We start from the raw sequence: 17,504 nt of genomic DNA, 5'->3' as shown, positions 1-17,504 counted from the left end.
AACGTGGAGTGATTTGGAAGAACTATATCTTTTGAAATATGTTTTCTTAGCCCTGAGCTAATATCAATTGGCAGAATGATACAAGATGTATTTTCATCAGTACCTATAGTTATGAAATGCCCTTCTCAGTGGTTGTCTAAAAAAGCAAGAAGTGGCAGATATCATTTATTACAAAGATGATGGTTCCTTTATTGAATGAGATATAACTTTCTATCACATCCATGTTAGGAATGCAAATGCCTAAATTATTTACTAACTACAACTGGAAAAGCATCTCCCTGCTACCACCAAAATTTCAAGCATGTAAAAATTTGTAAGAGATGTATTCCTTTGAACTTTGTCAGATATATCACAGGAAGGTCACTCCCTTGCATTTATCTTTTTTTCTTGTCTTTTACCTTCCATTCTATGGACTGGCTGGATCTCCTTGCATTCCAAGGGACTCTCAAGAGTCTTCTCCAACACCACAGTTCAAAAGCTCCAATTCTTCAGCGCTCAGCTTTCTTTATAGTCCAACTCTCACATCCATACATGACTACTGGAAAAACCATAGCTTTGACTAGACAGTCTTGTTGGCAAAGTAATGTCTCTGCTTTGTAATATGCTGTCTAGGTTGGTCAAAACTTTTCTTCCAAGGAGTGTCTTTTAATTTCATGGCTGCAGTCACCATCTGCAGTGATTTTGGAGCCCCCCCAAAATAAAGTCTCTCACTGTTTCCACTGTTTCCCCATCTATTTGCCATGAAGTGGTGGGACCAGATGCCATGACCTTCATTTTCTGAATATTAAGCATAGGCCAACTTTTTCACTCTCCTCTTTCACTTTCATCAAGAGGCTCTTTAATTTTTCTTTGCTTTCTGCCATAAGGGTAGTATCATCTGCATATCTGAGATTACTGATATTTCTCCCGGCAATCTTGATTACAGCTTGTGCTTCATCTAGCCCAGTGTTTCTCATGATGTACTCTGCATATTCATTAAATAAGCAGGGTGACAATATACAGCCTTTCCCTATTTGGAACCAGTCTGTTGTTTCATGTTCAGTTCCAGTTGTTGCTTCCTGAACTGCATACAAATTTCTCAAGAGGCAGGTGGTCTGGTATTCCCATCTCTTTAAGAATTTTTCACAGTTTGTTGTGATCCACACAGTCAAAGTCTTTGGCATAGTCAATAAAGCAAAAGTAGATATTTTTTCTGGAACTCTCTTGCATTTTTGATGATCCATTGCATATTGGCAATTTGATCTCTGGTTCCTCTGCCTTTTCTAAATCCAGCTTGAACATCTGGAAGTTCATGGTTCACATACTGTTGAAGCCTGGCTTAGAGAATTTTGAGCATTACTTTACTAGCGTGTAAGATGAGTGCAATTTTGCGGTAGTTATAACCACCATGGGATATCTAAATTTAGCTTGTAGAAAATATTACAATGCTAAATTGCATCCAAGTCTTGAAGGGATTGGGCATAAAACAAAACCTGGGATAAAACAAACATTATTCTCTTGAATAAACAATGAAAGAGAATTGTTCCTCATGCCCCATGTTTAGTGAACTCATTTAGGAGATATAACACCAGGAAGTAACAGTACTCTCGGAAATACTTATATGTTAATCACAAAATTACTCAATATACCTTTTTGTACAAAATCAGATATTTCAGTCTAAGTACTATTGTGGGAACAGAATAGGAATCCCCTTTAATTTATGTTCTCACACCTATAAAATTGATAACACCGCCCACTCTATTCCAAGAGGCAATCCCTTAGGTTGCCTATGTTCATTTATTTTATTTTATTTTATTTTATACAGCCCTGCTCATTCTGACTCAAGGGATGTTTTCCTAAGAGTTCATTTTTAAATATTCTGTTGGAGTCACAATAAGGTTCCATTACATCAAGTCAAATGGTGAGGGAATTCCTTGGTGGTCCATTGGTTAGGACCCTGTGCTTCTGCTGCAAGGGCTCAGGTTGGCCCCTGGTCAGGGAACAGGTCCCTCATGCCATGTGGCATGGCCAAAAAAAAAAAAAAAAAGCAAATGGTGAGAATTTTCTCTTCTCCAGAATTATGTTTGAGTAAAACATCATCCACATATAATACTACAAAATTCTGAGCTAGAATATGTTACTTTCTGAGTTAAGTCTTCAGACTTAGGCTTAAACAGAAGTTCCTGTTTGCAGGAACTCTTCCAAAGATGACTTTCATGTGGAGGTGAATTGTTCCTGCAAAAATTCAATATGTGCTATTTAATTTTCACACATAATATCAATTTTCACACCTATTCATTTGGTATCAGATGCTTTTATTCTGCAAAACAGGGAAACATAACTTTGGGCTTCCTTTATGACCTCAAATTGAATTTCTTGACATCTAGTGCTTGTCACAGCACACACACACACACACACACACAAACACACACAAACTGAATCCATTTATTAGCATATGTCATATAAATGTTTTTTGTTTTGTTTTGTTTTGCTGGCTAGACAGACACATAATCATTCACTTAACATAGATATTAACATATTTTAATTTTTATTTTCCCTTTTCATAGTTATTAGGAAATTAGATTGACGATCTTTGGAAGATAAGATTCCAGAGCATATGTTAGGAAAAAATATGTAGAAGAAAAGACAGAAGTGATTGTGCAGGACAGTAATAGTTATCTGAGAATAGCTAGCATAATTTATTAAAAGAAATATCACTTATAGCTACATGGTAAGAATGAGGCATTATTAACAATACCAAGCATATGAGAATTTAGAGTCAAAATGGGCTAGCCATTAAAATGGACAAATAAAAGGGATTATTGTTTGGTAAAAGCAATATTCAATAGACCCTGAATAATATGCCAAATGATTATCACTGCATCACTTGTAATTAAATATGCAGTATATGACTATAAGATGCACATTTCTTAGAGCTGAGAACTGTGAAAAGGTTGGTTGCTGCTGCTGCTGCTAAGTCACTTCAGGCGTGTCCGACTCTGTGCGACCCCATAGACAGCAGCCCACCAGGCTCCCCCGTCCCTGGGATTCTCCAGGCAAGAACACTGGAGTGGGTTGCCATTTCCTTCTCCAATGCATGAAAGTGAAAAGTGAAAGTGAAGTCACTCAGTCGTGTCCGACTCTTAGCGACCCCATGGACTGCAGTCCACCAGGCTCCTCCATCCATGGGATTTTCCAGGCAAGAGTACTGGAGTGGGGTGCCATTGCCTTCTCTGGAAAAGATTGGTTGTCCCTGCCAAAAATGTAAGCTTCCTTGTACCAGTTTGAAACATTTATAATTCATCTTCACTGGTTTTTTTCTCAGTGCCCATAAGAATTAGCAAAGATCTGTTCAACTTCTCTGGTATTACTATTTTCCTACTTCATAGTGCCCTAACTTGTTCCTTATATTCCTTGAATTTTTTTTAAGTCTTTATAATCCTGCAACAGTTTTTTTTTAACAACTTCACACATGCTGCAATGTCCCTGAGTATAACACTTCTAATTCCCAACCATGTAATATCCTTTACACTTGTCCCCATATCCTTAGGCATATGCTCTTCTTTAAGTAATTTTTATTGAAGTATAGTTGCTTTACAATGTATTAGCTTCTCTGGCACAACAAAATGAACCAGCTGTTCATATATCCCCTCTCTTTGGATTGTCCTTCCATTTAGGACATTGCAGTACCTTAACTAGAGTTCCCTGTGCTATACAGCATTGGTCCGATCTTTATATTCTTTCTTTACAGACTCCATCAACACCGAATATCTCCTCTCTCCTTTGCTTACACTCTCACAATGATTTCTTTTTCTCTACTGGGCCTCCATGAGACACAGTTGCCTACCTAATTTTTTTCCAGTGGTTATAAATAAGTTTTACTGGAACACAACGATGCACGTTCCTTTAGATTTTTAGTGAGGCTTGTGTGTGTGTGTATTCCAATGGGTTCTTTTTTGTTATTTTTATTGTGGCAAAGTATATATAACATATACCTTACCATGTTAACCATTCTTAAGTGTACAATTCAGGAGAAGGCAATGGCACCCCACTCCAGTACTTTCGCCTGGAAAATCCCATGGTTGGAGGAGCCTGGTAGGCTGCAGTCCATGGGGTCTGAAGAGTCGGACACGACTGAGCGACTTCACTCTCACTTTTCCTTTCATGCACTGGAGAAGGAAGTGGCAACCCACTCCAGTGTTCTTGCCTGGAGAATCCCAGGGACGGGGAACCTGGTGGGCTGCCGTCTATGGGGTCGCACAGAGTCAGACACGACTGAAGCGACTTAGCAGCAGCAGCAGCAAGTGTACAATTCAGTGGCATTAAGTACATTCACATCAGTATGCAACCATCACCACTATTCATCTCCAGAACATTTTCATCATCCCAAACTGAACTTCTTACCCATTAAAAATCTTCCTAATCCCTTCTCCTTAGACCCTGCTAATCTCTATTCCACATCCTTTCTATACAAATTTGACTATTCTAGGTATCCCTTGTAAGTAGAATCATGTACTATTTTCTTTTCATTTTATGACTGGCTAATTTCACTTAGCATAATGTTTTCAAGGTTCATGGATGTTGTAGCATATATCAGAATTTCCTTTCCTTTTAACAATGAAGTGTACTCCTTGGTATATGTACACCATGTCTTGTTTATCCATTCATCTGTCAGTAGACATTTGGATCATTTCCACCTTTTGGCTGTTATGAATAATGTGTTGTGAACATTGGTGTATAAATATTTGTTCTAATCTTTGATTTCTAGTTCTTTTGTATATATGTCCAGAAGTGGTATTTTTGGATTCTGCCTAATTTTAATTAACTTTTACTATGTAAACTGCTGTTACCTTGTAAGCTTTGTGACATTAGAGGTTCTATCTTAGTCTTCTTCATCAGGCTCGAGTGCAGTCCCTGACATAATAGAGATTTGGTCTTAAATGGGATTTTATGGGGATAAATAAAAGGAGGAATTATCTCCCTGTTCACACAGAGAATACACCTTCAATGAGAGTGGGTATGGGCTGCTGTTACTTAAGTGCCTACTGCTCATTCTGAGTCTCCCCACAGTGAGCCCTATGGCAAGTCTAAATTACCAGCACTGATTCCTCAAGTATATATATTTTCTAAAAATTGCAGGTTCTTTATTTAAACAATTGAATGTTCAAAAATATACGGTCTGATTCTCACTGCCACTATAATTAAGTCCTAGAAGGCAGGGATATATCTCCCTTTTATGTTCTAAGTACATTCAGTGCCTGACATATGAATTTGTTGAATGAATTAATCAAGAAATCAGTTCATGAATTTATAGCAGCTTTTCCACATGGAGAAGCTTCTCCCCTCTACTGCCACATGAGGAATCCCCAAATGAAATGTAGATGATGGTACTTTATTGTTCACGAGTTATTAATCTCCCCTGAGAGTGAAATTCTAGGAACTTGTTGTATCTATTTTGTATAATGAAAATGAAAGTTTCATGGCAAGTTGTTATTTGCATGTATAGGAAAAAAATCTATATGAATGCTCAGTAATTTTAAATATTGATATTTACTTCAGCACTGAATTAGGAAAATGCTGCATGGGATACTACTAAAATTCAACTGTCCAAACAGAAGCATCTCCATTGTAGAAATAAGTTAACTTGTGTACTGGCAGTATCACCTTAACTTTTTTATATCCAACAAAATCAAGGTCTTTCACCTTAGCCAGCTTTCAGGATGTCTGGTCAGCCACTCTTCAGTAGAGCCTTTCTTAAATGTCTCTCTGTATGCTGGCTCTCTATATTTTTTTCAGGCTTACTTTTCTGTAGTGTTCATGTGGTATCATCTTCACATCTAATTTTCAGCATAGCTCAATAATACCCTCTACTATAAATTATATTTGGTATTAAACTATGGACTTGTATTTAGGTCTTTTATCTTTATTTAAATTATTCTATATTTTTTTCCTGTAACAATTATTTGTTTTAAGCCAGTCCACCAATAATTTTTATGTAGTTGGTTTATAAACATAAATTTAAGTTTTAGATTATCCATTGAACCTCCAAATAACTTCATGTGGGGAGAAAATGGGACTAATTTGGTGATGAAACTGAAGAGCAGCCTTTTTTATTGTTTGTCCACATAGCTCCATAGTTTTAAAAGTTATGGTTAATAACATTTAGAAAATTAAGATGAATGATAAGCAATATATTTTAGCATTGAGTGAGAAATAGTGAACCCATGTTACTGTAGGAAGAAACAAGAGGGAAAGACAGATTTAAGTGTAACAGTAAGGGTTTAGAGCCTGAGAGAATGAAAGGTTCACTCAAAATTAATCTTGGCTATTTAGTGAAGCTACCTAGAGGAGGATAAATGGGAAACTCTCTCAGGTCCATGCCCTCAGGACAAGACAAAATGACAGAATCCTGAAGATAGTCAAAAGAAAATGTAACCATAGGCATCAGTGAGCCTAAGATAGTAAGTAAGGAAAGAAACCTGAATGAATTCTCAACTTTCAACGCTTGCTCTGACAGTTTCACTTCCATTATGTAGACCTTAATCTGAAGTTGCGTATTTGCTTTAATGTGATATATTTTTAAAGTATCCCTAGATACTCATTTTTTTCAGTTAACCTTTTTTTGAGATAATTATAAATTCACATGTAGTTATAAGCTCTAATATATGTGCATCCTTAACTCAGCTCTACCCAGTGGTACATTAACCATATTTATAATATTACCATGGACATCAACAATGATACAATCCACAATAGTATTTATATTCCTCAGTGTGCATGTGCACATTCTTTTTTAGTTCTTCACAACATTGTCACATGTGTACATTTGTATATCCATCATCAGAGTCAAGTGAAGAATAGATCCATCACTACAAGGATGCCTTGTGCTACCCTCTTATAGACACATTCACCCACCCCTCCAATCCCACCCCAGTTCCTAACCTCTGGCAACTGCTACTCTGTTCTTCATTTCTATCATTTTGTCTCTTCAAAGCTGCTATGTAAATAGAATCATATTGCATGTAACCCTTTGTTACTGGCTTTTTTTTTTTTTTCACTCAGCATGATACCCATGAGATTTACCTAAGTTGCTGCCTGTATCAACTGTATCAATAGCTGTTCCTTTTCATTGCAAAGTGGTAGTCCATGGTATGGATGTACCAATATGTTTAACCATTCACCCTTGAGTGGCATCTGGGTTGTTCCCAGTTTTTGACTGTTATAAATACAGCTAGTATGAACACTTATGTACAGAGTTTTGTCTAAACATAGCTTTCATTGCTTTGAATATATGTCTAAATGCCCAGTTGCTGGATTGTATGGTAAACACTTGTTCACTTTTGTAAGAAACTGTCAAAATGTTTTCCAGAGTAGCAGTACTATTTACATTTCTGCCAGCAAAGCATGAGTGACCCAATTTCTCTATATCCTCATCAACATTTGATATTATCACTATTAAAAAAATTTTTTTTGCCACTATAATCAGTCTGTAGTGCTAGGTCTTTATGGTTATAATTTGCATTTTCCTAATATGTGAAGAAAGCTGAGTGCCGAAGAATTGATGCTTTTGAACTGTGGTGTTGGAGAAGACTCTTGAGAGTCCCTTGGACTGCAAGGACATCCAACCAGTCCATTCTGAAGGAGATCAGCCCTGGGATTTCTTTGGAAGGAATGATGCTAAAGCTGAAACTCCAGTACTTTGGCCACCTCATGCAAACAGTTGACTCATTGGAAAAGACTCTGATGCTGGGAGGGATTGGGGGCAGGAGGAGAAGGGGACGACAGAGGATGAGATGGCTGGATGGCATCACTGACTCAATGGACGTGAATCTGAGTGAAGTCCGGGAGTTGGTGATGGACAGGGAGGCCTGGCATGCTGTGATTCATGGAGTCGCAAAGAGTTGGACACGACTGAGAGACTGAACTCAACTGAACTGAATATGTTGAAGCTGAAACTCCAATACTCTGGCCACCTCATGCAAAGAGTTGACTCATTGGAAAAGACACTAATGCTGGGAAGGATTGGGGGCATGAGAAGTGGACGACAGAGGATGAGATGGCTGGATGGCATCACCAACTCGATGGACATGGGTTTGGGTGAAATCTGGGAGTTGGTGATGGACAGGGAGGCCTGGTGTGCTGCAATTCATGGGGTTGCAAAGAGTCGGACATGACTGAGTGACTGAACTGAACTGAACTGAATGGCTAGTGATGTTGAATATCTTTTCATGGGCTTATTTTCCTGATTTTTATGTGTAACCTGACTCCACCTAAAAATGTTAGGAGTGTGAAGGACAGGAGACAGGATTTGTCTTGAAAAAATAAAACTCTGCCAGATTTTAATTCCCAAATCCACTCCCAGATAGAGAAAAGAGAGCTGGCCATTAACTCCATTTTTTATTGTTGTTGTTTTTTAGTCCCTAAGTTATGTGTCTGACATTTCTGTGACCCTATGGACTGTACCATCCCTCCCTAGCCCACCGATCCCAGGCTCCTCTGTCCATGAGATTTCCTAGGCAAGAATAATTAAGTGAGTTGCTATTTCCTCCTCCAGGGGATCTTCCTGACCCAGGGATCTAACCGGGTGTCCTGCGTCTCCCGTGTTAGCAGGCAGCTTCTTTACCACTGAGCCACCTGGGAAGCCCTAACCCCATTGTTTAGTAGAGTACCAACATGTATTTCTAAAGCAAGGACATTTCAGTCGATTGCAGTCACCCCTAATTACAATAGCACTCCCTTGAGCTAGATCAAAGGGTTGATGAAATATCTTTTTTTGAGTTTCAATTATGTACTAGGAAGCACTTCTAAATTGCAGGCATCCTTTATGAATTAGCCTTGTTATATATTTTATTTGGAGATACTCTTACTGGACTCTTTAATCTGCAGTAATGTATTTATATACTAAAAGTACATTCATTTCCTCTCTCTTTGTAAACATTTGGAGACATTCGTTTGTTACAGAAAGTGCAGTTACAAATTGCAGTTTGTTTCATTTTTAGATTATTTTTCAAAAGCTATAATGCTGCTGAGGCTCTGGAAGTAGCTAAATGCAATTACCTTAGCATTTTGTTTTCTTTGCAAACAGTCATTTTGTCTGCTTCCTTCAAATGCTTCCCTTTATCTTTAACAGGTTGATTTAGTGAATATCGGAAGCTCTGACATAGTAGATGGAAATCATAAACTGACTCTTGGCTTGATTTGGAATATAATCCTCCATTGGCAGGTAAGAATCCTGATGAATTTTTTTTTTTTTGGAGGGGGAGTACAGTGGAAGGGGAGGTAACACATTGCTGATCCTTCCTTTCATTTTTACTCTTGACCTGCAAAACAAATGTGTATCTCTAACAATGGTAAGCCCATCTCCATAGTGCTTCTCCATAGTGCTTCATTTTAAATTGTCATTTGCATTGTGAAGTATCAGCAGATTATAAAACAGGTTCTAGCACATTTGCAGGAATATTTTTCTAAATTTTATTTCACTGGGTACAAATGAGGCAAAAAAAAAATCTCATCAATATGTTAATAAAACTATTTTAAAAAATATGTGTTTTCTGTAACTCACCTAACAGTAAATCTACATGGTTTTGTAAAAAGAGAAGTATTTTTTCTGTTAATCACTATTAAATCAGTAAGACTTTGTGAATCGTGTGTATTCTCAATGTAAACTAATGCCAATAAGAGATTACTGGGATATGGTGATCTGTATATCTGTTATATACACAAACTCACTTCATAGTTTGATTTGGAAACTGTATTGTTTTTCCAGAACCACCTCAGCAAGGGTCTTCTTTTTTAAAATATTTTATTTTATATTTAATTAGAGGGTAATTGCTTTACAATATTGTGATGGTTTCTGTCATATACTAACATGAAACAGCCATAGGTATATCTATCTCCCTCACCTCCTTCCCCATCCCACACCTGTAGCTTGGGTCACCAAAACAGATCACAAGTCATTTTGTTTAGTGAAGATTATGTAATACTTTATTCAGACTGATATGAGCTTAAGTTTTAACTTCTCAATTTACCATCTTAGTGACATGGATATAATGCCATCCATTTCTGGACCAAAACTCCCTTACTCTCAAAAGTAAAAAAAATAATGACCATATATATTTCTTATCAGAATTAAATGAGAGAATTCCATAAAGCACTCAGTACAGAGTAGCATTTTCATGAGAGGCATATCTTGCCAATAATGCTTTATTTCCTACTCATAATTTTAAAAATGGAGGATAATTGAGATGCTGGCTCTTTTTAGTAGTAGAGATTTTTTTTTATAAAACAGCTTTTTTTTGAGATCAAAAGTATGTATCATAAATGTACCTGTTCTACGTGTAAAATTCAAAGTGTACCAAGTTGGTTTAGTTGTATTGCTCAGTGCTTCTCAAACTATTTTGACCCAATCTGTCAAAAATTTTAGAATAGTTACAGAATAGTACAGTCATCACAACAATCTAATTTGGGCACATTTCCACGATTCTGAAAATAAATCTTGTGTCCATGTTACCATCACTCCTGTTTCCCACCCCAACCCTAGGAACCATTCATCTATTTTCTGTCTCTGTATGTGTGACTTTTTGGACATTTCATACCCAATGCACTCATACAATATGCATTCTTTTATATCTGGCTTCTTTCACTGAATATAATCTTTGAGGCCCATTCCTATTGTAGCAGGTACCACTACTTCCTTTAGTAAGGTTGACTTTCATCTTGAATTGTAGATTGGTCCTGCTCAGAGTCAGGCAGCATGTAGACCAGAGGTATACCTATTCAACTCAGCACCCATATTGTTCTCCCAATTGACTCGCATATCTTTTTATTCTCAACACTGTGAACTGGCTTAGTCCTATTTTATAGCAATATGGAGAGAGAGAGAGAGAACAAGTATAGCAGCTCACAGCAGAGAGTAGCTCAAAAGAGCCCAAGGTTCCCAATTCAGGGCCTTTTTCATATAGCGATGGTATCAAATAGAACCAGCAAGGCAGCATAGGACCCTCCACCAAACTGGTTTCCTTCTGTTGCTCAGTACTTCTCAAACTATCTTGAGGAAGGAACCATCCCGCATGACCCTGTGCTTTTCCATTGTATGTAAATTACAATGAAATTTCAACATTATGAAGATGAAATAAAAAGACACAGAGAACCCAAGCTTCTTTTTTATCATCAAACTCAAAAGACATAAATAGGACTCTATAAAATTTCTACAGATGTTTCTAATGGACTATCAACAGTTGTTTTTATCTTATAGCCCAATAACAAATTGTTCATGTTGTAGCCACGCATTCCAGGAAACAAACTCACTCAGAAGGACAATGCAGATAGTGGAGTGCAATTTATTACACCGGTGGGACCCCGACCAGTTTTTGTGAAAACCTTATATACCCTAAGTGTATAAGGTTCCCTGAAACTAGTCTGAACAAAGGAAAAAGAAAGAGACAATCAAAATTAACCCGCAATCATATGCCTTAGGCCTAGGTAGTTAACAGTGGACAATTATCAATAGGCCTGTGGTCATACCCCAATAAGCATAATAGAATGTATGATTCTATTCGATTACACAGATAATTAGGGTATTCTTTTAGGCTTCAGAGAGCCCTGGGGCTCTTCCTTCCGGGGGCCTGGTTTTCCAGTTGGTATGTAGTTTCCATAGATACTGGGCATATAGCTCAAAGTCCACAGTCCGGCCCAAGATGGAGTCCTGCTTTCAAGATAGAGCCTGTTCTGTTTCCTCCTTCATTCATGGAGAGACCCCAGAGTGCAGAAAATACTTGGAGTTGCACAGATGGTGGTCATGACAAAGCCGGCAGGAGGACATAGGCTTGCTCAGAGCCCCCAGAGGCTATTTTAATTGTATCTCTCACTCAAACTGTGTCTCATAGTATCTCACCCTTTCTTATTTCCTCAAAGGCCTTTCCAATTTTATCTCAACTCACTGCAGGATAGTTTCAAAACCACCCTGTCTGATCTTTTCTTTGTTTGCTTGTGAGGGTGCTTGTTTTTATTTTATTTTATTTTTTAATTAGCACGGGAAAGGACTTTCACATGAGAAGTAGAGAAGGAATGCTTTTACAGTCTTTCCTGGTCTGAGACTTCTCTTACAGTCTTTTTTCCCTGTATGTCCTGCACCACCATTTCCATTTGATTGCAAGAATGTAGACTCTTCCCAGCCTCTACCTCCTTCCCTCTCTCTATCACACTGTCCTGTTCTCCTAAAACTTCTAAAACAGTTTAAGAGTTACCCCCACTCAGTAATCCTCATCATAACCCAGTGAATCACAAAAGATATTTTCACCAAGAGTGCATATTTGCCTTCCTATTAAATAGTCAAAGAAGCCCTTGAATCTCAGTCAAGATTAAAGGACATTCTGGACAACCTAATATACTTTTCAGGCCTATCAGGTTAAGAAGGACATGAAGTGATGGAAAGATGTTAATCTTTGGTTCCAGTGTTACATACTTTGCTATTATTCATACCATGGTGGCCTTCTCTCTGAACTTGCAGAAACTCTGGAATGCCCATCCCATTTCCAGTATCACTGGATTTCCAACTTCTACTTAAATGAAATCATTAGCTGGAAAAATAATGCCTGTATTGAGGAGCAAGCAACTTTGAGCAAAATTGTGAAGTAGAAAGTGTGTGTTAGGTGTCCCTTTCTTACATCTTTTAAAAGTACAAACCATCTTTTTTTGTGGAGAGGGGGTTTCAACTCAGTTCTGGGAACCAGCTGGAGATAAAAATACATCCTGCTAATGAAGCCAAATCCCGCCCCTGTACTCCGACACTGAATTAATTCTCAGAGACAGAGCTTTGGCTGAAGTAGAAAAGAATAGCTTAATTGCTTTGCCAGGCAAAGGGGGCCACAGGGGGATTATGCCATCAAAACTGTGTGACCACACCTAGGGGGATGGTGCATAGTGAGGAGTTTTATAGTAAAGGTTCAAAGAAAAGGGTGTGATCAGCTCATGGATTTTCTTCTGGTTGGTTGGAGGGAAGGTACGTGGGAGTCAGCATCATCAACCTTCTGGTTACAGCCAGTCTGGGGTCTACCCTGCTTGTGGGCAATTTCCAATCATTACCTGTTAATTTCTTCCACCTGGTAGGGGTTTCAGTCTCTGCAAAACAGTTCAAAGTTATTGTTATATGTATCCCTTGAGGGAAAACTAGGACCTTGCTCCCAAGGCTGCACTATTGTTTTCTTGACTGCTCCTCCCTGTCTCTATATCCCCCTACTTCCCTAATTAGCAACTGTTTGAACCTGCTGATTGGAACTCAGGGAAAGTCTTGGAGGCTGCTGCTGCTAAGTCACTTCAGTCGTGTCCGACTCTGTGTGACCCTATAGACGGCAGCCCACCAGGCTCGCCTGTCCCTGGGATTCTCCAGGCAAGAACACTGGAGTGGGTTGCCATTTCCTTCTCCAATGCATGAAAGTGAAAAGTGAAAGTGAAGTCGCTCAGTCGTGTCTGACTCTTCGCGACCCCATGGACTGCAGCCTGCTAGGCTCCTCCGTCCATGGGATTTTCCAGGCAAGGGTACTGGATTGGGTTGCCATTGCCTTCTCTGCTTGGAGGCTGAAGGAAGCCTATTTCCTGTAATTAAGAAATGGGCAACACAGGAAGGCTTTTATGTCCAGGAGTCCCACAGGGTTCTTGCTCAGTATCAGGTTGAGCCACTAAATTGAACCGGTATCAGGTTGGCCCCCACCTTTGCTGGCTGCCTACAAAGAAATACCCAGTTGTAGGGCTCCTTCACACTGGAATGTTTGTATTATCTTATATGGACAAGAGAAAGATGGATTTTGTGCTGCTGAAAGCCCTTTCTGTAACCTCCTGCCTACCTAGTGCCTTCTGGGCAAAACAGGCCTTCATCTGGTCTTCTGCAGGTCTTTCACACACTACCATCCATTCTTTGTCTTAAGAGAAAACTACTCCTTCCTCTCTTCAGTCATGCCCCTCTGCTGTAACTCCTTTTAGTCACAGGGTGGATTCTGGGACACAGACTCTGAGATTACTGGCAGGATGTTAATGGATACACATCCAACAGCCTTCTTGAACTCTGTGGAGAGCTGGGAGTTAGAATGAGCCTTCAGAGTTGTCCTTAGTGAGGCTTACATGGTTGAGTCTTGATACACTTTCCTTTTGTTAGTTGATAGGCAGGCTGCCCTAGGAGGGTTGTGAACTTAGGTGACATGCCTCAGCAACTCAAGTAGTTCCTGAAGGGACTCAGGGGTAACTTCTGCTCATGACAGTTGGAGAAACAAGCCCCTTCCTTAAAGGAGAATCCTGGTAGTACATCTCCACATCTATCCCATCTTCTTTTCCCCATTAACTCCTGGTCATTTTTTAAAATGAGTGCTCAAAAACATTTTTTTTTTCTTTTAAAAATAGCTGTATATACCCCACCCCCCCCCCCACACACACATACAGTTCTTTAAACTATAAATACCTCTCTAAGGGGCAATGAGCTCTGAGGGTGGGGGACTTTTTATTTTTTGCTTCAAAACTCACCTTAGGAGCAGCTCAGTGTCTCACTGACTATGTGTGTGTGCTTAGTCGCTCAGTCCTATCTGACACTTTGTAACCATGTGGATTGGGGCCTGCCAGGTTCATACTTATCAATAATTACCTTAAACGTAAATGGGTTGACTACCCCAACCAAAAGACAAAGACTGGCTGAATGGATACAAAAACAAGACGCCTATATATGCTGTCTACAAGAGACCCACCTCAAAACAGGGGACACAGGACACAGGATACAGGATACAGGATACAGGACAACAGGATACAGACTGAAAGTGAAGGGCTGAAAAAAGATATTCCACGCAAATAGAGACCAAAAGAAAGCAGGAGTAGCAATACTCATATTAGATAAAATAGACTTTAAAACAAAGGCTGTGAAAAGAGACAAAGAAGGACACTAAATAATGACCAAAGGATCAATCCAAAAAGAAGATATAATAATTGTAAATATATATGCACCCAACATAGGAGCACCACAATATGTAAGACAAATGCTATCAAGTACGAAAGGGGAAACTAACAATAACACAATAATAGTGGGAGACTTTAATACCCCATTCACACCTATGGATAGATCAACTAAACAGAAAATTAACAAGGAAACACAAACTTTAAATGATACAATAGACCAGCTAGACCTAATTGATATCTATAGGACATTTAACCCCAAAACAATGAATTTCACCTTTTTCTCAGCACACATGGAACCTTCTCCAGGATAGATCACATCCTGGGCCATAAATCTAGCCTTGGTAAATTCAAAAAAATTGAAATCAGTCCAAGCATCTTTTCTGACCACAATGCAGTAAGATTAGATCTCAATTACAGGAGAAAAACTATTAAAAATTGCAACATATGGAGGCTGAACAACACATTGCTGAATAACCAACAAATCACAGAAGAAATCAAAATATGCATAGAAATGAATGAAAATGAAAACACAACAATCCAAAACATGTGGGATACTGTAAAAGCAGTGCTAACGGGAAAGTTCATAGCAATACAAGCATACCTTAAGAAACAAGAAAAAGCCAAATAAATAACCTAACTCTACACCTAAAGCAACTAGAAAAGGAAGAAATGAAGAACCCCAGGGTTAGTAGAAGCAAAGACATCTTAAAAATTAGGGCAGAAATAAATGCAAAAGAAACAAAAGAGACCACAGCAAAAATCAACAAAGCCAAAAGCTGGTTCTTTGAAAGGATAAATAAAATTGACAAACCATTAGCCAGACTCACCAAGAAACAAAGGGAGAAAAATCAAATTAATAAAATTAGAAATGAAAATGGAGAGATCACAACAGACAACACAGAAATACAAAGGATCATAAGAGACTACTATCAGCAATTATATTCCAATAAAATGGACAACTTGGAAGAAATGGACAAATTCTTAGGAAAGTACAACTTTCCAAAACTGAACCAGGAAGAAATAGAAAATCTTAACAGACCCATCACAAGCACGGAAATTGAAACTGTAATCAGAAATCTTCCACCAAACAAAAGCCCAGGTCCAGATGGCTTCACAGCTGAATTCTATCAAAAATTTAGAGAAGAGCTAACACCTATCCTGCTCAAACTCTTCCAGAAAATTGCAGAGGATGGTAAACTTCCAAACTGATTCTATGAGGCCACCATCACCCTAATACCAAAACCAGACAAAGATGCCACAAAAAAGAAAACTACAGGCCAATATCACTGATGAACATAGGTGCAAAATCCCTTAACAAAATTCTAGCAAACAGAATCCAACAACACATTAAAAAGATCATACACCATGACCAAGTGGGCTTTATCCCAGGGATGCAAGGATTCTTCAATATCTGCAAATCAATCAATGTAATACACCACATTAACAAATTGAAAAATAAAAGCCATATGATTATCTCAATAGATGCAGAGAAAGCCTTTGACAAAATTCAACATCCATTTATGATAAAAATCCTTGAGAAAGCAGGAATAGAAGGAACGTACCTCAACATAATAAAAGCTATATATGCCAAATCCACAGCAAACATTATCCTCAATGGTGAAAAATTGAAAGCATTTCCCCTAAAGTCAGGAACAAGACAAGGGTGCCCACTTTCACCACTACTATTCAACATAGTTTTGGAAGTTTTGGCCACAGAAATCAGAGCAGAGAAAGAAATAAAAGGAATCTAAATTGGAAAAGAAGAAGTAAAACTCTCACAGTTTGCAGATGACATGATCCTCTACATAAAAAACCCTAAAGACTCTACCAGAAAACTACTGGAGCTAATCAGTGAATATAGTAAAGTTGCAGGATATAAAATCAACACACAGAAATCCCTTGCATTCCTATACACTAATAATGAGAAAATAGAAAGAGAAATTAAGGAAACAATTCCATTCACTATTGCAACAAAAAGAATAAAATACTTAGGAATATATCTACCTAAAGAAACTAAAGACCTATATATAGAAAACTATAAAACAGTGGTGAAAGAAATCAAAGAAGATGCTAATAGATGGAGAAATATACCATGTTCATGGATTGGAAGAATCAATACAGTGAAAATGAGTATACTACCCAAAGCAATCTATAGATACAGTGCAATTCCTATCAAGCTACCAACGGTATTTTTCACAGAGCTAGAACAAATAATTTCACAATTTGTATGGAAATACAAAAAACCTCGAATAGCCAAAGCTATCTTGAGAAAGAAGAATGGAACTAGAGGAATCAACCTGCCTGACTTCAGGCTCTACTACAAAGCCACAGTCATCAAGACAGTATGGTACTGGCACAAAGACAGAAATATAGATAAATGGAACAAAACAGAAAGCCCAGAGATAAATCCACGCACCTATGGACACCTTATCTTTGACAAAGGAGGCAAAAATATACAATGGAGAAAAGACAATCTCTTTAACAAGTGGTGCCGGGAAAACTGGTCAACCACTTGTAAAAGAATGAAACTATACATGTGTACCTGTGGCAGATTCATTTTGATATTTGGCAAAACTAATACAATTATGTAA

At 38.2% G+C, this 17,504-nt stretch overlaps 1 protein-coding gene across 8 annotated transcripts in view; it reads left to right on the top strand.

Annotated features, from left to right (window-relative positions):
• DMD (dystrophin) overlaps nucleotides 1-17,504 on the top strand; it is a 2,402,664-nt gene that overhangs the window by 546,705 nt on the left and 1,838,455 nt on the right. For all 8 annotated transcript variants that reach the window (XM_025277237.3, XM_045164452.1, XM_045164449.1 and 5 more), the window contains exon 5: nucleotides 9,110-9,202. In XM_025277237.3, the coding sequence (XP_025133022.3) occupies nucleotides 9,110-9,202 (93 nt within the window). The remainder of the gene's footprint in view (nucleotides 1-9,109; nucleotides 9,203-17,504) is intronic.

This window comes from Bubalus bubalis, chromosome X (genome assembly GCF_019923935.1).
Source record: "Bubalus bubalis isolate 160015118507 breed Murrah chromosome X, NDDB_SH_1, whole genome shotgun sequence".
Classification (NCBI taxonomy): domain Eukaryota; kingdom Metazoa; phylum Chordata; class Mammalia; order Artiodactyla; family Bovidae; genus Bubalus; species Bubalus bubalis.
The sequence above is the reverse complement of the archived record's forward strand: the minus strand, read 5'-3'. Positions and strand labels throughout refer to the sequence as shown.